Below are 22,020 nucleotides of genomic sequence, written 5' to 3' on the forward strand. Positions count from 1 at the left end.
CTGCAACAGGGTGATATCGAAGACGTTTTCGATGCATCATTGAGTCTGCACATTGTGCACACATTTAGGATTATATTTCTCAATTGTTATCCAAATATCAAATTAGTGGAATATTTCTGTTGAAATGTACAAGGTTTAAATTAATATTTGGGGTTCAGATATGTGCATGTGTAGTGCTGCAGTCCTCTCAGGTCTTATTTATGTGAGATACTTTAGAGTTGTAACATTTAAGAGTAAAAAGAAAGGGGGGGGGGGGGGGAGTTAAGGGTGAAATAAAACTAAATACCTTACAACAAAAATTTATTTTGTTCTCTTTCTGCCAAAATATCTGTTTGATTTGTGGTTAAAAACCCTGACTTTGCAAACATTTTGACGTTTAAGAAGGTCACATATAAATGATTCACCTGCGGGAAACTCCATCTTGTCACAAACAGTTCAGCAATATTTAGCAACGTGACCTCAAAGTAGTTTTGATTGTAACAGATGGTGTCGTGATGAGTACTTCGTCTTTTGGCCACCAGGTGGCCTCACTGCGACTCATAGAAATTGGTCAAAATAGCAAATCTGTTTTATTAAAGGATAAAAACATTACGTGGAAAACATAAATACAAAATAGGAACATATACAAAACACGTCAATATGTCTTACATATATGATAAATATAGATTGGATCACTCTACACAGCCGTGTGGGGGTATAGCTCAGTGGTAGAGCATTTGACTGCAGATCAAGAGGTCCCCGGTTCAAATCCGGATGCCCCCTGTTTTTTCTTTTTTTTTTCTTGAACAAGATTGTACTTTTAAAAACATGATCAATCACAATAAACCCGAGCACATCATGTCCAGCGGCATTTCTAAATGTAAATACTTGGTTGGCCAAGATTTTATTTCAGACCTATTGACAGCAGAGTTCACTGCCACTGAATGCCAAAGTAAAGGGAGTGCACAACGTTTGAGCTACAACATAAAAACAACCATATATTAAGTAAATAATAATCTTTCAATAAAAAAATAAAATACATATATATATATATATATATATATATATTTTTTTTTTTTTTTTTTTTTTTTTTTGTCAAAGGCCCTAATCCTGTTTTTGTAGGAATCAAACCAGGGCGACTTGCTCCAGCAGTGCCTACACTGGCTCCAGCCAATCAGCAATCTGCATTGTGAGTGAGGGACTAGCCCCCACTCACGCAACCATTGGTGTAGTAAAAAAAAAAGGCAGGTGGGGCTCAGCCCTGCTTGGGTATAGTGACCAGTCGCCCCTTGATACCTTCACTTCCCTGTCAACAAATATTGTGTGGTTTTACGCATGTTTTAGATCCATCCTCTCATGCAGTACCAACAAGACAATATCCGATTGATTCCAGCTTTCCTCAGCGGCAAAATCCAACATTCCCAAAATTACAGCCAACATTATTAAATGTACAAAGATGAGTCCACAGAGTCCTGAGCTCAAAATGTGTTTCAGACAGACTTCCTGCAGAATTACTTCAAAAACTGCAAATTTACTGAACATCAAACACACACATAAATGTTCCCTGCATTAGCACTCCACAAATCAGGTCTATTGGTGCATTTATTATGAGTAACTGGGAAGTAAGTGGGAAGTTGAATAGGGGGGGAGCACATTGTAACACATCAACAATCAACAACTCTCTTCCGCACACAGACATTATTACTTCCTATACTTCCTATAAAGAACAAATACTTGTTTGATGAAGCAACTCTTGCATTCATTTTAATAGTCTCCCTGTCCCGTCTTATTAATTTGCACAATACTGCCTGATGCCAGTGTTGCTGTGACACATTCAGCTGAGCTGTGGCAGCATGCGCACGTTATCTCGGTCTGTTTGAGGTATTCAGCCATTATCAGAACAAACAACACACGCTCCTGCAGTGGGAATGTCATTTTCTTGTTGCCATCAACAGGATTTTTAAGGAGCGCTAACATCTGCCGCTGGAAATAACCGAACGTGAAAAAGGCTGCAGTGCAACCTGAGGTCCTGCTTACACACACTGCATGTTCACCGTGGAGGGATCTGTGGTTCGGCCTCCGAACTGGAGAAGTGGGAATTTTCAGAAAGCTCTCAGAAGTGATGAATGGTGAAGGAGGATGTTTTCAATGACAAAGAATTGTATTGAATTACTGCAGAACTAGAGTGTACACATTTATTGAAGTGCAAATATTGCAATGAAGACAAAATAAAGTGCAATCCTATTGTTTCAGTGGTGTTGATTGCTGAGATTTTTGCCTACAAGAATACACTAAATGTGAATTTATTTTGCCTCCACCAGAACATTTGTGCTTCCATTGCTGTTGTTTTGTCTGGGACTATGTAGTATTTGGATATTACATGTTTATTTGGTACGTTTTGTCTGTTTTTCTGGTGAAGTAATCACAGAAAGATTATGCAGGATCTGTAGACCAGGCAGGGTATATCCCCCATAACGTTCAGCAAATCCTACCCTCGAAATAACATTTCCTGACGATGTCAACGAACCCTGCAGGAATCAGTGTGTTTAATAAAACATAAACAGGTCGCAAGATTTCACCTTTGCAAAAATCCAGATTAAAGACAAAACAAGTAACAATGTCATCTGAGCCAATGTGTGGATTGCATGATTGTCAAGTCACCGTCATCACTGTGTGTATTATGAAATGGTATTTCTTATTTAATTGCAAAAGGGCACCTGTACTAAGTGATTCTGGAAGCTCCAAGAAACTTCCCACAATCATTGTTGGAAGTTCTAATTTTTCCCAAGTTACGTAGGAACGACGCATTATGTAGCAAACAAGTATTTCAATATGTCTAGAAGAAAAGTCAGTAATTAATTAACAGTGAACTTACAAGAATAATTTCATCCTTTTATGCAGGAGGGTCGGATGCCCTCATATTAAACGTCGCTCTTATTGGTAGATTCAACTAAAACTGGACTGACACACTTCAACACAGACAACAATCACACAGGTACATTTGCAATAATATAATTTATTCAAAATATTGACACATTATGTACATTTTAAATACGACTCGCTGTCCTTAGCAGCTGTAGCTCCGTTTCCCATTTAGGGCATTGCTGTAATATACAGAATAGAGATCGGGAGCTTTCCAAAGGACACAGTAATAAACATTCTCAGGCCTAATTTACAAAGGTGCAAAGTTAAATATGAAGACTTGCTTCTCAACATTGCAGAAGTTTTGAAAAGGGGAGGACACGGGAGCTACAGTGTGCATTTACAGCTTGTTCTCAGTGTAAAAGTCTCACAGAGTGTAACACGAGGGAGAATTCAGGTATGTTAAGAATTAAAGATATCTTCTGGGACAGGAACGAACAGTCAAAGGTCTTCTTAAGTGTGTAATTGTGCCATTTGTGGATTGCAAAGCCGGCCCGCTTAAATCAATACGATTCACATGAAAAAATACACTTTGTTCATATAAAATATCAACTTGATCTATAAATTTCTTAAAGATTTCAGTTTGTAACACTGGAGGCACAACGAGCTTGTTTCTTGGCAATAATTTGTCCACTTGTCTTTAACTGCTTATTGAAGCAAGTAGCTTCTAGCACCTCATTGCAAATATAATTAAATCAAAGAAAGAAAAAAAAGAAGAAGAAACACACAGTTGGAAATTCATGTTTCTGGCCAGGCTGGGTATTTTTAGATCACATCAGGCTTCGGCGGTTCTTGGAAAGTGAGAAGAACTCAGAAGTTACATAATAGAACCACCAAACCAGTTCCTGAAGTGTGGAAAAGAAAACAATTCAACGAGCAGTTCTGGAACGCTTGAAAACTTCCTCGTAGCTCGGCCGTTTGTGCCTCTCCTCTTCCGAGAACAGACGAGAGGCACTTTGTGAGACGCCAAGTGCCTCGGAGACCAAGCTCGGGCCCTGAAACAGTGTAAACGGCCCGGAAACTGACTTCTGCAGCTCAGAGGAGGGAGAGTTTCAGTTTGAGGAAGTCGTAACGCAACGTCTCAGTTCACCACCACTTGCGATCTCATCCAGTCCAGACTGGCAGGTAGACTGCGAGGGGCAGAGAAGAGAGAGTTTGTTTATTTTAGCACAGGTCTCCACCTGTAGAACTCTTCCTTCCGCTGTGTCAGCAGCCTGACTCAGACGGAGAGGGAGCACGGCATGTGCCGAAACTCACCCTTCTCCTGTGAGGGCGCAGCAGGCCTGGACGTGCCAGGGGTGTGACGTGATGGAGTCGAGCGTGAGGCACTGGGAGATCTCCGCCGCCGTCAGCGAGCCCTGCACGTCTTGTTTGTTGGCCAGAATGAGAACGGCCGCATTCTCCAGGTCCTGCAACGGGAGGGGACAAGGTCATGTGATCAGATAGAAATCACGGCAAATGCAAAGATTCGCAACGAAAAAACCCCCGAAAAAAACCGTCCGATGCGGAAACAGACGCCTCAGTGGAACATTTCGACATGTCATCACGCTGACTCACGAGGCCCGCGGACAGAACTTCCTCATGGCGTCATGTCATTGCTTTATAAGCTGGTTTCACATCTATGGTGTGATTAGTCACTCACCGAAAGTGTGATTGTGTCTCGGTAGCTGATAAACAAAAAAATGCCACAGAAACGAGACGCGGCTCACGGGATTACAAAGGACAAAGGAGATTTGACGTCAAGAATGCATTCAGACTAAATCAGAACCAGAACGGGCTTCGGGGCTGACAAACGGGGTCAAAGGCTAAAAACATGAGCATGAGTGACAAATATAGTCACACCAGTGTTTTTAAGCAGTATTTTGGTTTGTCATTATACTTGTACAATTTACACCACGTCATTCACAAGGCTAATTTCATCGACTGCACACAAACATAATCAACAACACAGAGTAACTTCCCATTTACATTTTTAAACCCAAAGTTTCACTGGAAAAGTCTTAAGATTATATAAGATATTGGTCGTCTGAAAATTTCGCTTCAAAAATCGATTCACACGTCTTATGATATGGAACCATTCCTTATTAAACCAATGGTTTGTTTCCAATCTATTTTTCTCCGGAGGTCTCCAAACTAAAAACACTACAGTGAAGCTGAACCATACAAAATAACCGTCAAGACAAAATGAATGTGGGAACCATTGCAATGAATGCTTCATGAATTAACTGAAAAAGAAACTCTCCCCATTCCAATCCGCACGACTAATAATGTATTGATACCTCGTGTGCGAGCATCCGGTGAAGTTCGTCTTTGCTGACGGTGAGTCGCTCTCGGTCGGTGCTGTCCACAACCAGGATCACAATCTGAAATGGCAGAAAAACACACGAATCAAGTCACCAACAGGGCAGAGCTGATGAAAAAATACCTCACCAAGGACAGATTATATAAGAGGCCCAGTATACCTGGAAAACCCCTGCACTGTAAATAATTCCCCTTGTGCTGAATTGACGTCTTATCGTACCATAAACAGCCGATCTGGCTGAATGTGCCACAATAAGAGCCAATAAATGTTTAAAACGCTTTCAGTTTCTGGTATGACTCCTCCAGTGGCACTCAGATCAAACAGTTATGGGAAAGAGGTACAACCGAATCTGAGCGACGAGCTGTACCTCCGTGTTGCAGAAGTAGGAGAACCAGCTGGCGCGGAGACTCTCCTGTCCTCCGATGTCCCACACCAAGAAGTGGGTGTTCCGGATGGTGATCTCCTCCACGTTGCTGCCAATGGTCGGTGTCGTGTGGACGGCCTCTTTGGTCAGGCTGCAGGAGTTGGTTTGTGTGGGGAGGAGGGAGGGACAGCACAGACAGTCAATCACGGTGACTAAACGTGAAAAAAAACCAAACAAACAGACCAGGCGCTGCTTCCTTGGAAACTTGCCGTATCACTTACAACTGGTAGAGGATGGTCGTCTTTCCGGCATTGTCCAGACCAACAACGACGACTTTGTGCTCTGCAGGTTGCATAATTCATGTGGATGAGATAAATGCATGCAGATTAGATAAAGAAACACAGGTACACATTTGGTTTCTGTGCAGAAAAGCATCTCTTATCAATGGTATGACGTCACAGCGCATAGCAGTGAAGGTTCAACGCTCTTGTTTGGAGCGACTGTCACAGTTCAACAGTTGACAAGATTGAAGGTAGATTAAACTGACTACAGTGAAAATAATCCCTTTGTTAATGAGCTGTCAGCACTGATTTACTCATTAAGTTCATGTCAAGTTGTGCCAGTTAGTCATTTAGACACAAACTCCTTCTTATATTAGTTTTGGTCGTATTAATTTAATTTTTCCGTCAGGTCGCCTCGGTTAGTTTATGGCAATAAAAAGGAGTGTGGTAAAATAGTAACTGTGAGCTTCTCTTAATATAAATGGAAATACAGAGAAAGTTAGAAATCTTACAACGTTTTATATCAAAGCAATGAGCAACAAGGAATCTAAAACTACAGATTATTTCATAGTAGTAATCAGTTAACAGAAGTGTTGTTTCTTAAGTTTAACATTACATTCACTGTTGGAATTACTGTAAGATTTAAAGGTTAATATGACTGAAGTGATAGGAATCATTTCATAGAATCTGACAGGTTTTAACATAAATTAAATAAATGATAATAAATGGTCGCACCTCTGTCCCCGAACACAGCCATCATCTTGGTGAGCAGGAATCCCATACCCAACAGGTGAGAGAGGAAAACAGCACCGATCCAGACAAAGACGGAGACAACAGCTGACTGTCAGCCTGACTGTGCCTCTTCTGGTGTTATTATCAGTGTGAGGCAGCGGACTCAGTGGGAGGTTCGTCCCAGAGAAAGTCCTCCTCCATGTCTGAACGTCAATGACTCATTGGACATAGTAGTGAGGCGTTCAGGGACAGCGGGACATATCACACCCCGAGGCAGGATACGCGTTCATCTGTATTTAGAGCGACTCGTGAAAACATGACAGGCTTGAGAATCTGACTCAACTACTTATAATAACAAAAAAAAAACTTTTTAAGCAGGAGGTTTGTTCAATCTTGCCATCATAACGAGCACATTTTATACTTTATTACTAATCATACTCCGTCATATACTAACAAATAGGCTTTTCCAATATAATAAATGCAATACAAGTACAATAATTTCAATCACCCTTGATATCAGAGATTTACAATCTACTATGTCAGTAATTTATGATACAATACAGAATAAAGGCCATTTTTGCTGGAGTTTCAACTAAATGTGTGGTTCCCCTTATGTTTATTTATTGTGTTTTCTTCGTGGTTATTTCCTAAAAAGAAAAAATACTAGCGTTGACTCAGTTGTTTCCTTTGTGAAATTAAGCGTCAACATACCTACAATTCCTGAAAATGTTGACGTCGGAGGTTATCCAGGAGCACCTGAAGGCAACTCACGGCAGCCGGTGGGGAGCGTACCGATGACGCGTCAGTGACGCGCACGTCCCGTCCATATATGGGCAGGGAAGTGAGCAGGAGTACCTTCCTCTTTGTTGTTCCAGAAACATTTTTTATGATAAACAGAAAGCAAAACTGGGAACAAACAGAATTCCATCAAGCTGTTCAGGTGTTTTCCAGCTTGTATTTACTGGTTCAACTCTTAATTCCCAGAAGCCTTACAATAAACATTTCTCTTCGTACCTAACGTACATAGATAAATGGAGAGAAATGAAGGGACTGGTACTGTATACAGAAAAATCATGCGGTTTTCATTTGTGTATATTATGGCTTTCATGTCTGATATATTTACAACTCTGTGTTTACATTTAGATACATTTACCCAGGTTTTTCCATGTGCAGCAATTCTAAACAATTTAGAAGTTTTTTGGAAATGTGATTTCTTATTTATCTTTTCAAAACAGGTGGCAGCACTTTAGCTACGCTCATGGTACTCGACATTGTATTATCAATGCTGTTGTAGTAGTGGCCAAAATACAGTATATAGGCTACTGTATAATCTACAAAATGAAAGAAAACAGTGCCAAAGTACTTTTTCTTTTAACTGGAAATTAAACCAGTCTTTCTTTCTTTCTTTCTTTCTCTGTGAAGCCAGAAAACTGAAACAATATTATCTAAATTCCTCTCAGTTATTGCTTTTTTGGCATGCTTATCATACTTGTGTCACCTTCAACTTTAACTGAAACATGAACCATTGCTCAAGACAAAAACCCTTTCTGTTTAGTCTCAGTTTCCTGTTATTTGCTGTTACAGCCATCTTATTTTCAGAATAAGACCGAGATGTAATGCTCATGCATCAGTTTTTGGCCTTTTTCACAGTTCCTCTTTTGCAGAACATGAGAGAGCAGCAGATCATGACAAGACCACAGCACCGAAAGTGAGAAGTAAAAACCACATAGTGCACCAAGTAATTATAGACCTTCGGTTACAGTATATGTTTGCTCAGTGTGGAGCAACACAATATTATCACAACATCAATTATAGGTCAGCATGAGTTAATATAGTCAATGTAAACTAAAGAAAAGGCAGTAAGTTTCTTTAAGTCCACCCTGGTAGATTGCTGCATAATGAATTGCTAATTTAGCAATATAGCAACATCAAACTGTACAATATACAGATCACTGTGTCTGACTGCACAGCAAATAACTTATGTTTCCATACACTGATCTTATTATTTCATAGATGTTATGGCCACAAGAAGTCAGGAGAAAAATCAAGGACAAAATGAGCAAAAACAGCAAAGTCAACACACTGCTGCACTTTTATGTGGAACTGTAGATGCATTTGTAACGGGAAAAACAAAATAAGGAAAAGAAACAAAGGGCCTATTAGCACATCTTCACCAGATACTGTGCAGCTTGAGTTAGATGATTTGTGCTGGATCCTTGATTCTCAGCACATCAACAGAGCGACACAAAGACATTTTCTGATTCAATTTTTAATTAAAATACGAATTTATCCACAGATTAAAAATGAAAGGCAGAAAAAGCAAAATGTAGCTACAATCAGGCACCAATGATACATGTTATTTCATAATTTTAACAATTGCGATAACGCAACAATAACATTATTTACTGATCATTATTCTATATTTATTTATTCAACTGAAGACAGGGTCGGGCTGAGGCAGCCCGCCAAAGACATTCATGGATTCTCCATTATAGATAACCAAGTAAAGACCAAGGCTCATCCTCCTCCTCCTCCTCTTCCTCCTCCTCCTCCTCTCACTATCTCACAAGAACTGAAGAGTTAAAAAACAAATAGCAAATGATCACAGGGAAAAAAAAACAAAAAAACAAAACAAAACAAAACACCAACACTAATTCAGTCAGAAATCAGGAGTAAGAAGAGAGTGGTAGTTAATATCAGACAAGTTAGCTGTTTGGGTGGAATTTGGGAGTGAGAAACCGCACGCACAAGTACAACCCTGGAAAACAGACGACGAAGCTGGTGCAAAGAAAACGAGATGAGCGACGCGCTTGGAACGGACGGCAGGGCTCTGCTGCAGGGCAGCACCGCAACGGACACACGGCGACGTGGTATGAAAACCAGTGTAACAAGAGTTAAGACATCCCACCGTGGCAGGGGTGGACATGGCTTGGCGAGACATTCCGGCACTTGTGATTGGAGTTTTCTTGAAAATAAGGTTGCTTTAGGGTGGGAGTGGCTAAGGCAGGACACCTCCTTGGCGCGACTGCAGTGAATCTGCACCGCGTCGGGAATACTGCAGGCACCCTCAGCACCCGTGAGGAAGAGGAAAACAGAAATGGGAGGACTGGGTCAGATGTGTACAGTCGGGCATATACTGGCTGAACCAGGTCAGGGAAGAAGTAAACATCTTTGGAGTGTACTCTTTGTTGCCGTCGAGCTCACATGAGTGTAGCAACAATGGATAAATTTGTATGTTGAAAATATGGCGACTTCTCCACCTGCTTGTTAAGGTCTGGGTGATTAGGAAAGTGGAGGTTGAGAAACTCACGACTTGTGGGTCTCGGTATGGGAGGAAAAACCCTGAAAGCCAAAAAGCACTGAGTGAGGTTAAGGTTAAAGAGAGACCCTGACACTGTACATACATGGGGACAGTGACGGTAGACCCTGTTTTAAGACTGCAGAGGACAGACATGACACACTGCGGCTCCACCGGCCTTCACACTCTACAAATAAAGGAGAGATCGAGTGATACAGATCACAATCGTAGATGCACAATCATAACAATTACTGTCCTCGTGCTGTCAGTATAGAAATCCATGATATTCATGCAGTATTAACATAAGAAACAAAAAACAGACCGATATTAGTTTTCTAAACATAAATAAATTGATTTGCAAGAAGAAGTTGATGAGAATGGCATCTGGCAGTTGATGTATTTCTTTACATTGTACTGGGATGTAAACAGATCTTCTTTTTTTTTTTTTTTGTTAGCCTGACTGGCATGGCCCCAAACCCACACTCAGATTAACCCTGAACCCCCCCTTGTCCCCCCCCCCGCCCCTGCTGTCTGTCCAGTAGCTTCCTTTGCCTCTGTGGTTTGATGAGTGCTCAGCGGATGTAGACGTCCCTCCCCCATTCGTCCTGGTTCTTGTTGCAGCTCATGTTGGCCCCGGTGTCCACAGGATCCTGGCAGTAACGCTCCCTCAGCTTGGCACGTCCATGCGGCTGCGTCTGGCTCGGCACCGGCGGGTGGTTCAGGTTCTCCTGGTCCGGCTCGGCGCCTTCGTCCTCCCAGGAGGCCTGCCGGCCGTGGTGCTGCGCCAGGTGCAGGCGGCTGCCCCCGCCTCCCCGGTAAGGCTCCGGCTCTTCGTAGGGGTCGGTCTCAATGTCCATGCAGGAGTCGCCGGCCTCGGTGTAGGCGGAATCCCGGCTGCCCTGGGTCTCGGAGTCGAAGGTGTCCTGCCTCGACAGCCCCCGCCCGCTGCCCCCTCGCAGCTGGCCGCGTGAGGAGCGCAGGTACGCCTGCTGCTGCTGCTGCTGCTGCTGCTGAGGCTTCCCTCCCATGTCCGTCTGATAGCTGTGCAGAGTGCCGCTTCCTCCACACTCTGTCATAGGCCCTTCTCGCTTCTGCTCGCCGTGCACCAGGTACGGCCCCTGCAGCCAGCCGCAGCCATGCAAACCAAGCACACACACACACACACACACACACACACACACACACACACACACACACACACACACACACACACACACACACACACACAGTCAGTGGTTAGTCCGCTGGGTCAGACACGGTGACATTAAAACGGTTAGTGCTCATCATTCACATCAGGCAGGTTATAAACAGAGGTGGGATGTGATCAAATACAAACATGTTGTGATTCTCGGTGAGTTATTATAAGAGATTTCTCTTCCTATTTGACAACCTCACATCATAACAGTAACATGTGCGGCAGTTTCTTCTTACATTAAAATAAATCATTTTATTTTATTTTTTGCTTGTTATTGGGAAAAGTTATTCTTTTGTTTTCACCATATTTAATGGATTCGCTAAAAACCCAAACGTATGGGACAATAACAGTTAGAAAACACGAAGCCTTGGAGCATCAATTAGCGCATTTCATGCAGAAGAAATGCAAAAACACAGAAACAAAACAACAAAGTGAAAAACTTGACCTATGCAAAAATGGTGCTGATTAAAAGTGACACTGAATTAGCAGCAATGTTTAAGAGAGTGAAAGAGAAAGTGTGATAAGATCGGGCTCATTTATGACAGCAAGACTTTTGAAAATTTTTGAAATGGTTGGCTTCCAGAACAGACTTTTGCTCTGCAAGTACATTTAACATCCTGGATTTAACTGAGTGAAAAAAAAGTCTATTCAAAAAGTACTTTCAAATTTCCGTCCGTTAAAAAATATGTACTTTTGCCACCTCTGCTTATAGCAAACACAGATTTACACCATGCATGTGTGCGCAGTGCATATACTCAAGAGTGTTACGCTCAAAAACTCCACACTGTCTGCACAAACATCACGACCTTCACGCTGAACACATCCATGCAATCACTCAAGCTCAACTGAGTACACCATCGCCATCTGGTGGCTGGTGGAGGTCAAAGCAGAACCAATCTGCAGAATATGAGTTTTTCGTCATGCTTAGATTCAAAAGTCAGTTTAAGAAATAGCATTAGGTTCGAGGTTGAACTGCATTATATGCACTTACTCCTCGAAAATCTTGTCAGAGATGTAAAGCATCTTTTTAAACACTTGGTGCGACTCTGCCGTGTTGGCTGGCGACGTACAAACATCTGACAATGTGCAACTTTTTGCAGCTGATGAGAAGTTAGTTTTTTTTTTTTTTTTTTTTTTTTTTTTTTGCTGTTAGTGTGAAGTGATTAAACCGGACAGAGTGTTAGCAGCAGCCTCCACCAAACTCAGGGTTTCTGTTTGAAGAGGCGGACATGACTTGCTGTTTTCAGGGGCGGTGCCATGGCAACACGGAGGAGGTGGTGGAGGTGGAGGAGGAGGAGGAGGAGGAGGAGGAGGAGGAGGAGGAGGAGGAGGAGGAGGAGGAGGAGGAGGAGGATGAGGATGAGGATGGCAAACTGGATTGAGCCTCGCGGAGAAGAAAAAGTGCTGGAGAAAGGAGGCCACAGAACTACGGAGGGCAGCACGGATTATTTCACTCCGGATTGCAGGGGGATGGAAGGCGCCTTCGGGGGGCGAGAGGTGTCTTACAGGTTGATCCTTGAGTCCAGTGTGCTTTGAGTTCAGTTGCTTTCACAGTTTTAAATGCTGGACCTGATAGAAGGCTATTATTAGAACGAGGTGTGTGGGAACGGTTTGTATACGTGTGTGCGCGTGCGTCACCTCCTGTCTGTGTTGTGTTTCTATATACAGCATGAATAGGGCTTTAATCACTCTTCCTTCAGGGCAAAGAGCTGAGTTGAGGTTGAGTTGCCGAAGCCACCCCACCCCATCCTCTCTTCTCTCGCTGCGTGACTTCAGAGGGTGTGTTCTTCGTCTTTCCCCGCGCCGGCTACACCACCGTCCAACTCAGGCCACAGATCCATGTTCCTGCGCAGGGAGGTGAGCACCTGTACCTGCAGGTTGGAGACGGGCTCTGGGGAGGCGGCCAGGGCCGCGGTGGCCATGGTGCGGTTGAGCAGGGGGTTGGGGGGGTTGCTGCTGGGCGGGTGCGTGGCCTTCCAGTAGGCCTCCAGGTAGTCGGCGAGGTGTTCGCAGGCGTCCTCCAGCTGGTTCTCGTCCAAGATGATGTCAAACAACTCCTGCAGGACGACACGGCCACAATTTTGTCAAAGAAAATTGATTTTCTTTTATTTATTTCTTTAAAAAGAGAGGGAAGAATTTTTTTTTTTTGTGAAACTCACAGGTGGGCACTGAGCCAACTTGTCTGCTGCAACCATCTGCACATTTAGATGTTTAGCCTGGGACTTCCCCCTGGATTTAATCAGCCTCTGGAGAACCTGCAGGAAGACAACAGGGTGCTGACTGTCCAGAAGGATTTGTTGTGAGGCGCCTTGAGCTGCATTTATTGCATGAAAAGTGCAATTTTCCTTTTTTCTTTACTGTCTTCTAACTGTGATGAGAGCCACCACTTGACCTAAAATGCATGTTTATGGACTGTCTGCTGCCGGGTAGATTTTCTATTCACATTAAAGACATACATATTGATGTCTTGAAATTGTTTGCTGGGATCGAGTAATCACCCAGTTCTGGATACAGATGAATGGATTAACCCTTAAATCCATCAGAACCCCTTTAGAAAGACAATAAAGGAAGTGCTGCAGACCTGTTAGACCACTTATAGATTGAATACAACTTTGACAAGTAATTTAAATGCACGGTATATAATATGTCATGCAAAGTTTGAAAAAAAAAGAAGAGATTAATTAATAAAATTTTGGCATAAAATAATGATTCAGTTCCACTGAGTGCAGCCTGTCTGACATACGTCCAGTCAGAAAAATGGCAGATCCAATAGTAAACACAGATTTCTTGATGAACATTTGAGAGAGCAGCACTGAAAAGCGAGAGTTACTCACTGCTGCCAGGAAAGGTGCCGCTATTTACTTTTTAGGCAAAGTCAAGAAGAAGCCCGACACAGAACTTTTCAGAATACGGATGTGTGTGGATGCGCGTCTCTTTCGGGTTTAATTCCCTCCTCCGTCGCCATACCTTAGGGGAAGCTATTTTGATGTAGACGATGATGGGAGCCAGGGAGGTCTTCGCCAGCTGTGAGGGATGGTTGATGGTGTCGGCATCCAGAGCGACGAGCTGGAGGGTGCGCGCCAGCTCGAAGATACGCTCGATCTCACTCTGCACCTCAGCTGGAGGCCCGGGGAAGAAGGAAAAAAACAACAAAGCAAAACAAATAAGACACATAAATACAGCGGGACAGAAAAAAAAAAAAAAAAAAAAGAAGATACAGAAACACGGTCTACGTGGAGATTCGGCAGCTGCAGTTCCTCCAGTGCACAAATACACGAGTGGCAGGTCACTACTTACTCATGCATGTCAGAGTTGGAGAAAAGAAATGCTCCCAAGCATATGAATCAGATCGGACCACAGTTTAAGTTCCATTTATGCTGAGCTAAATGGAGCACCGCGGCATTCTCATTCTGACACCACCTCCCCACACACACTCCTCCTTAAGTGCTTGTTTTTCTTTCTTTCTTTTTTTTTTTTTTACTTCTTTTTAGCAAGGGAAGGAGGCACTTAAGAATGAGATGCCTGTGGTTGTTGGAATAACTTACAATAAGGGCACAGTTTCTCACCATGTAAGTAAAACAGAAACAAAAAAACAAAAAAACAAAAAAAAAAACACCCTCATTAAACAAATGGAGTGGAACATTAGTTTCTGTTAGCACTAATAAGCACAGCGGTAATTATTCTATCAGGTGAGCCACTCAACGTTGTGGAGTGCCCGAGCATTTTGTTCTCATTGTTCCTCAACAGCGGCCTATATGAGCTTATTAGTTTGTTTTTGGAAGGCGGTTGCACTTTCTTATCGCCGCGCGTTGACGTGTAAGGAGGAGGAGGGAGATTAAAGCTGGAAAGCTGAATGTTTTCCCGCCTGTTGAGCCGGGCAGCGCCGCCGAGCTGCGCCGCGTACTGCCAACCCGGGGCGAGATAACGTGGCCGAGGCAATCTGCACGGAGACGGGGCCTCCAGAGGGCCGGAGGGGGGACGTCATAGTCGGAGGCCAAACTGACGGGGCCCCTCTGGAGATTGATAACAGATCTGGACTGTAACTCAAGTTTAGAAACAACAGAGTTTCCATTGACTTTCACAAAGAGGTGGACTTTAACTGAGTGTTTTGAGTCGGGGGGGGGGGGGGGGTTACGTGTCTCGCTATGACGTTTAGACTATTATATGGAATCACATTGCGATAGTTGAGTCAGTTTCTTCATTGTTTGACATGATGTCTTCATTTTTCCACCGTCCTCACATCAGGATGTTCAACAGAAAACAACAGAAAAATTACTTTAACTCAATCAATTTTATAGGGTATATTTATGATATATGTATATGTTAATATGCTGTCACTGATTGTATCTATTGTACTATTATTGATATTTTCTGAATATGTGTATGTAAACGTAGCGGGAATAAATGTATGAATCCTTGTCTATTCTTGGTTTTTAATCAATGCTGAATCCAAAAAAAACCTCAAAAACCTCCTTGTGTGTCTTGTATGCTGAAACATACAGTATGATCACATCTTGTAACTTTCTGTTGATTATTTGCAGAGAATAACATAGCAATACCCTTGAAATGAATTCAAGGACATAATACGTGATCATTACTATTTAAAGGACTTTCAGCACAAAGTTTTAGGACCTTTTTATAATGTCAAATATTAAGAATAGAGGAGGCTGGCTAAATCAGTTTACAAGGCAGCTTCACTCCTGACTTTCAAATTTTTTTTAATTTTAACTGCACAGAGACCCCTGGACTGAGTTTCCAGAGGTTTTATATGAGTGCGAGCACTGTGGGTCACAGCATAACCACAGCAGCAATATGGGAAGCATCGTCTTCCCTCCCACAGATCTGATCCCGCAGCCAGTTTGGTTAATTCATTTCTGTTTTAGTGAAGAGACTGCAGGCTGTCACGCGGACGTATGAGGAACAGAGAAATCGACAGGCAGGCAGACAGGCAGACAAACGATGTATGAGCCGGATGATGAATATAGTTAGAGGGGGGGGAAAAGGGGGGAAGAAAGAGGAGAGGAGAGCATACGTACCCAGTACGTCTGAATCAAAGGACAGTGGAGGGAGGAGACGGGTGGTGGTGGGAAAGAAAGGATGGGTGAAGAGCAGGAAAGACAGGATGAAGAGAGAGAGGAGGCCAGGTCAGACAATAAGAACAGGTATAAAAAGGAAGAGTAAAGCCTTTAGATGGTCTCTATCCCCTCTAATGACTCAGGAAACCCAGAGAGTCGACTAAAGAAGACTAAAACCTATCTATTTCTCACATTTATTACCTCAAGTGGACAAAAAATGCCCTTTTAATTCTTATTTTTTCTACCTCAAATGTTTAACTGCTCTTTTTGTTGCAGCCATGGTTAATGATCCTGGAATTAAAGGTGCAACAATAAACAATTCTGACCTCACTTTCATCTCAAATTTAAGTAAACTACGTCTTAATTGAAAAACGTTATTAAAAATCACATTTCTTTAACTGCAATTGTCTTTAAGTGTTGAAAACAGGGATCTACGAAGAGAACTAGGGTAGCCAGAATCCTGAAATCTCTGTATTTCTGATTCAAAAACAAAAAAAAAAAGGTTTAAATTGTTCTTTAATCTGAAATATTCTGATTGAACTTGTCAACGATACTCTAATATACACCTCTGACCTCAGTTTCAGCATAGGGACTTCAAACTATAGTACATCTTTTTTCTATCCAAAGCCTTATTTCAGATAAAAAGTCCACTTTTTAAGTATTTGTATCTGGCAAAATCTATAAACAAATCTGCAGTCTGCATTTGGAAAATATGATCAGAAAACTGATACCTGCCGTATTTATTTTCCCCAAAATCTCTTGATACAGTCTAAACTTCAGTATCAGAAACACAGTTTTCTTTCCCATTTTAGCCAAATTTAGAGTAAATTTTAAGAGTGTATTTAAAAAAAAAGAAGAAAAAAAGAAGACTCTTACCAAACATTTTGTACATTTCAGAAAACAGACATTTAAAGCAATATACACATGACGCACAGACAGCGAGAGTAAAAAAGAAACGATGATGATGATGGACAGAGATAATAACTCCACGCTCGTCACGGCCTCCTGTCATCTGAAATAAAATCAAGCTCTGCTTCGTCCGCCTGCCTGACGGTGATCTTCCGCGATTCAGAGAGCGAGGAGCTCTTACCCAGGCTGGAGCGAGTACTGGAGCGCTCGATGATGGTGTGTTTGCTGGGGTTGTTGAGGACCGAGCGCTTGGCGAGAGAGATGTCCGCCGTCACCCGTGTGATGGATATCCTGGGACAGAGATCCAGTCAGTTAATGGCTTTGAAAAAAAATTTATTTTCAAAATTACATTGGAGAGTGCGTCACGGCTCTGAAACTGACCTGCCTTCAAACTTGTGCTTCAGAAAGTCGAAGAGTGCTTTCTGCATCATGTCTGTCACCTAGAAACCACCAACAAAACGTCAGATTTGCTGGATAGATGGCGAGCGAAACCCCGTTTTTTTTTACCTCTCCTTTTCAGTTTGTCGCCTCACCTCGTAGCCTTTGAGTGAAGGTCCGACGAGGATGATGGGTCTCATGGAGGGAACCACGTCGTACGGCGGGACGTGCTCCATCTGGGCGGGGAGAGGAGCCACAGCGTCACAATCAGGCCGACTCACGTTGTGGCGCCATGTTTGAACGATGGACACGGACTCAGAAAGCTCACAAAGGCACAGAGTGGCACTCACATATAAATCAACATTAACCGAAAGACCCCCCCCCCCCCCCCCCCCCCCTTCCTCCAGTCAGACTGATGGATGGCCAGTTTCAGACGGTCGAGAGTCCGTTTGTTTTATTGACTGCCAATGAATGTTGGGAGGCAGAGATCAATTTCTCAATGAAAGGACTGGCTTCTATTTCTATTAGTCTGCAGGCTCACATAATTAAAGTGTCCATAATTAAAGCAGACGCCGGGGTGTGAGCAGAGCCCTCGTGACTGTGCTGAGGCTCTTAACACACACGTCATGCGTCACACCTTCGTGCTTTTTGGAAGCGTCATAAAATACTGCTAATAATTGCTGTCGAGAGAGTTTTCCTCATAAAAAGTCAGAGATCTGAGGTGTGATGCTTTCGGATTCTAAAAAAAGTGGATTAATCCAACTCTTTGGAATTTTGCCACAGCTTTAGTTAAACAAGGTCCGAGTAAAAGCCTCCGGAAAGTCAAAGAGAGCTATATTTTAAAGCTTTCTATTGCTTTCTGGGTCACTAAAGCATGTGACCGGCATGTTTGAACCAGTACACTTCAGGTTACCAGCCTCCCACCCTAACCTCCGGGGTAACGCTGCCGCCCGTTTATCTCTGCGTCCATCAGACATAAAGTGTGGTCTGATCTGCATCAATGTCATGAGTCAAACAAAATGGGTTCAATCTAATTCTAGAAAAAACAATTATAACATATCAGGCCTTTCATTGAAGCAATCACTAAATCTCAAATACATTAGATCTTCACCTATCAAAGGTAATTTGTGATACTCTATTTTGAAATCAAACTAACGTGTGCAATACTATAGAATATAAATAAACAAAACAAAACAAAATTAAATTAAATTAAATTAAATTAAATTAAATTAAATTAAATTAAATTAAATTAAATTAAATTAAATTAAATTAAATTAAATTAAATTAAATTAAATTAAATTATCCCACACAGAAAGTTTGTATGGGAATGAACCAAGGCCGAATAATACATATGGTGTGAAAGCAGCACTAGATACCAGCTAGGTGAAGTATGGCGGACGGGGGCATCATTATTTGAGCCTGCTACGCTGAATCAACACCTGAGCAGCTTACCACCAAGAAGAAAAAATATAATTTTCAAAGCTGATCAGGTTATCTAAAATCTCTCTGTTGAATCACTTTGTGAAACGCTGTTTTTAAGAGGCGCTCTATTCTTTCTGCTGATCAATCAGACCTGAATGTGTTGGGTTGTGAAATGACCTCGAGACAAATGCTTACAGGAGAAACATTCTTGACTCTGGTTTGTCATCTTTAATGTTTGATCTCAGAAGAGAACACTGCTGTTCAAGCTGTTTTCAAACTCAGAGATCCCTTTCTTTCTGCATCAGCAGAAACTCATTGCTGAGTTTACAGAAAATACTAGATCTGCTTCTGTTCTGATTGAGGACAATATTTCTGCTTCTACTTGAGATTCAGATGTAGACCTGATCGACCACAAACGTTCATATATTTGTTGAGAGAAGTCAGATTTTTTCCAGGAGGTATATTTATCTCAAAAGGATTTTCCATCTGGCTTTTGTTTTTTTTAGCTTCTAACTCTTTAAAAGTAGATGGAAAAATCTGATAAATTCATTCAATTTATTTAAACCCTGAGTTATACGAATGTGTGATTTATTTGTCATCTCTAATATGAGTTTATCCATTCCAGAAACTACAAAGAGCGGCCAAAGCCTCAGGTTTATACTTTTAACTAACTAAATAATCATACTTTATTAATCACCTTGGGGTAATTCCTTTTCTCCACCAGATCCGCTCCGATAACCTCCAGCCCATCAATCCCAACAAATAAATACTTATAAATGGGAAAAAGTACATTAATCCAATCTAAACTCCCACCTGCATTCATTAACGAATTAACATAATTTCTCAACTCAATTTATTAAAACTAAATGGCACCTTCTGGGCTTTTTAAAGCAACAACTCAACATAGGGTCTTCGGCTTTTAGCACCGTCGTCTGCGGCTCCCCTTGAGTCATTTACAATAGAAAACAACACGCAGACTTACACAAAGCGCCCACACACAAACACGATTCGTACCGCAGCACATGAACTTAAGGTATAAATGTACATTATGAATCATAAAAAGGGTGATTCATCCATAAGCATTTGTCCTCTTTAGAAACTGTTTTCTTCAGTGAGAACGGGGTCACACATCCCATATACTCTGACAACAATAAAATGGGATGGTTTTTTTTCCTTTTTAGATTTGTATTGCAAGCACGCCTCCTCTTCTGTACGTGCTGCACAGCACTTCAGGCTGGAGAAAATGCTGGAGTGTCCCGCTCGTCTAACATTGTATTACATAAAGCAGAGCGACGGAAGCTCATTTCACCTCATTTGTATTCATAGCGGCTAAAAATACATATTTTAAAAGCGTCCAAATGGCTCTTGTCTACACAGCGGGAGAGCTGGAGCACAGGACGTAACAATATCACTCACTCGACGTGAATAACATGAGCACAGGGCACAATACCGAACTGTGAGTAACAGGGTTGATGGGGTTCATGTGGTAATACAGAACTGCATGACTGCTCAATATTATGGTTTCCAATCAGATCCTATCCTATGGAGATGTGAGTATTTTCTTTTTTCTTTTTTAAAACTGGCTTGCTGAACCTCGGATGAACAATACTTTGAATGAAACTGAATAAAAAACACTTCATAAAGTATACTGAGTAGGTCTCCTAGGGGAAAAATGTCAATTATTAACAGTGCTGTGATTGATATTGCGATTAGAACAAATTTACAATCTATGGCTCCTGATCATATTAAATGGTATATTCATTATACACATATCTAGACCTTAATATTTATTTTCAAACTATAACACACTGTGTGAAGATTATCTAGTATATTTTTGAGCCAATGCAGGCAGTGCCGATGCAGCATATTCTGCTCTATAGGTGAACTTTAAGTGAAAAAGAGGAATAGATCAAAGAGCGACAATGCTCAGAAACTCAAAAGAGTAACATGGCTGCTGAGCAAGGCGAAACTAGATTCACTTGGTGCATGGGAGTGAGTGTAGGGAAGAAGAAGTGCACTGCGTAGTGAGATGCACTAAAAGTACAATTTCACTTGCAGTTACAGATAAATAAATGCAGCAAAAGCTAGCTTTGGACTAGGAAATAGCATTTGTACATGACAACTTCTGCTATTTTAGATGTTTTGCTGTCCACTAGTCTGAGCCCATTGTTGGCTACGCTATACAGAGATGCAGCCACTTTCTCATTTTCTCACATAGGAGCGACTCAAACTGAGAAACACAACGATATCTGTTCCTCATATCTACAGAATAACTGTAAAGACCTAAAGCAATTACTTTGTGGCCTTCAGACTGAAAATCACGCATGTAGACTTATCTGTTCAAACTCAGCTTTATCGTTAAACTCATTATTAATATCATTATTATTATTATCTGAGCTGCAGCGAGGTAAATCCGGTCTTTGCCACTTATTCTAACATAAAATGTCTTTGCTCTGCAGCTCTAAGCCAGAACATTTGATTCAAATCGTGCTGAAAAGCATGAAAACAGCTGATTGTGGGCCGCTGTCATTCACGTCAGCCATCGTAAATGGAAATGAAAGCGTGTCAGGACGCATTACAGCCACACTCTGACTAACAGGGTCTGCGATGGATCTGCACCTGCAGCGGCACACTGACAGCTGTGCTACAAGATCTGGGGGAAACGACAGAGGCGTCACGGCCATTGACAAACGCTCCTGAACGTGGGTATTCATTCCGTTTCAACGTGTGTTTTTTAAGCAGCTTAAGAATAAATGAACAGCAACACAACAAGTTACCACAGGATGGGAAACCGGAGGACGTGGAGACGGGAGTTTAAAAATGTGAAATGTGAAGAAGGTTAGTCTTTAGAACAAACCACACTCACCGACTTCTGTTTCTGTTTAGCCGGACCACCTACAGTTTCATTCCACACAAAAGCCAGAAGAGACAAAAAAAAAGAAGAAGAACAAGCACAAAACACAAGAGCACATTTAGTCATTGACATGTTAGGATTAGGAGGGGGATCAGAAGCAGACTTTATGTGGACTGCCTTCACGGCCATTTAAAGAGTCCATTGGTTAGTTCAACGCCTCTCGCAGCTCAACGTTACAGAAATCCAAACATATCAGAGCCTGAGGGGGGGGGGGGCAAACAGTGTTATATTTGGTGGTTAGTGAGGAGG

At 42.0% G+C, this 22,020-nt stretch overlaps 3 protein-coding genes across 5 annotated transcripts in view; all 3 read right to left on the bottom strand.

Moving 5' to 3' along the window:
• Positions 1–2,975: 2,975 nt before the first annotated feature.
• arl5c (ADP-ribosylation factor-like 5C) lies at positions 2,976–6,748 on the bottom strand. Its single transcript, XM_080487918.1, has 6 exons — positions 6,584–6,748; positions 5,849–5,909; positions 5,571–5,718; positions 5,181–5,264; positions 4,159–4,310; positions 2,976–4,031 (listed from the first exon to the last, which is right to left on the bottom strand). The coding sequence occupies exons 1-6, from the start codon at positions 6,627–6,629 to the stop codon at positions 3,983–3,985; spliced, it is 540 nt and encodes a 179-aa protein (XP_080344044.1). The 5' UTR covers positions 6,630–6,748; the 3' UTR covers positions 2,976–3,982.
• A 1,894-nt stretch (positions 6,749–8,642) lies between these two features.
• On the bottom strand, positions 8,643–12,353 carry LOC308124716 (voltage-dependent L-type calcium channel subunit beta-1-like). Its single transcript, XM_080487919.1, has one exon. The coding sequence runs from the start codon at positions 10,952–10,954 to the stop codon at positions 10,451–10,453; it is 504 nt and encodes a 167-aa protein (XP_080344045.1). The 5' UTR covers positions 10,955–12,353; the 3' UTR covers positions 8,643–10,450.
• cacnb1 (calcium channel, voltage-dependent, beta 1 subunit) overlaps positions 12,218–22,020 on the bottom strand; it is a 38,033-nt gene continuing 28,230 nt past the window's right edge. Inside the window, exons 7-13 of one of the 3 annotated variants that reach the window (XM_080487911.1) lie at positions 21,724–21,752; positions 17,591–17,671; positions 17,439–17,497; positions 17,239–17,348; positions 14,041–14,192; positions 13,233–13,328; positions 12,353–13,130 (exon numbers count right to left, since the gene is read on the bottom strand). In XM_080487911.1, coding sequence (XP_080344037.1) covers positions 12,846–13,130; positions 13,233–13,328; positions 14,041–14,192; positions 17,239–17,348; positions 17,439–17,497; positions 17,591–17,671; positions 21,724–21,752 — 812 coding nt within the window. In that variant the 3' untranslated portion in view covers positions 12,353–12,845. Of the gene's footprint in view, positions 13,131–13,232; positions 13,329–14,040; positions 14,193–17,238; positions 17,349–17,438; positions 17,498–17,590; positions 17,672–21,723; positions 21,753–22,020 lie in introns of all 3 variants that reach the window. The other 2 variants (XM_080487912.1, XM_080487910.1) reach the window with 2 other exon arrangements.

This window comes from Lipophrys pholis (genome assembly GCF_963383615.2).
Source record: "Lipophrys pholis genome assembly, chromosome: 19".
Classification (NCBI taxonomy): domain Eukaryota; kingdom Metazoa; phylum Chordata; class Actinopteri; order Blenniiformes; family Blenniidae; genus Lipophrys; species Lipophrys pholis.

Coding starts and splice junctions, on each gene's coding strand:
- LOC308124716 (XM_080487919.1), bottom strand. CDS start 10,954: ATGACAGAGTGTGGAGGAAGCGGCACTCTGCACAGCTATCAGACGGAC.
- arl5c (XM_080487918.1), bottom strand. CDS start 6,629: ATGGGATTCCTGCTCACCAAGATGATGGCTGTGTTCGGGGACAGAG. Junction 5,719..5,848: donor ACGACCATCCTCTACCAGTT/GTAAGTGATACG, acceptor CAACTCCTGCAG/CCTGACCAAAGAGGCCGTCC. Junction 5,265..5,570: donor CCTACTTCTGCAACACGGAG/GTACAGCTCGTC, acceptor CTGCCATTTCAG/ATTGTGATCCTGGTTGTGGA.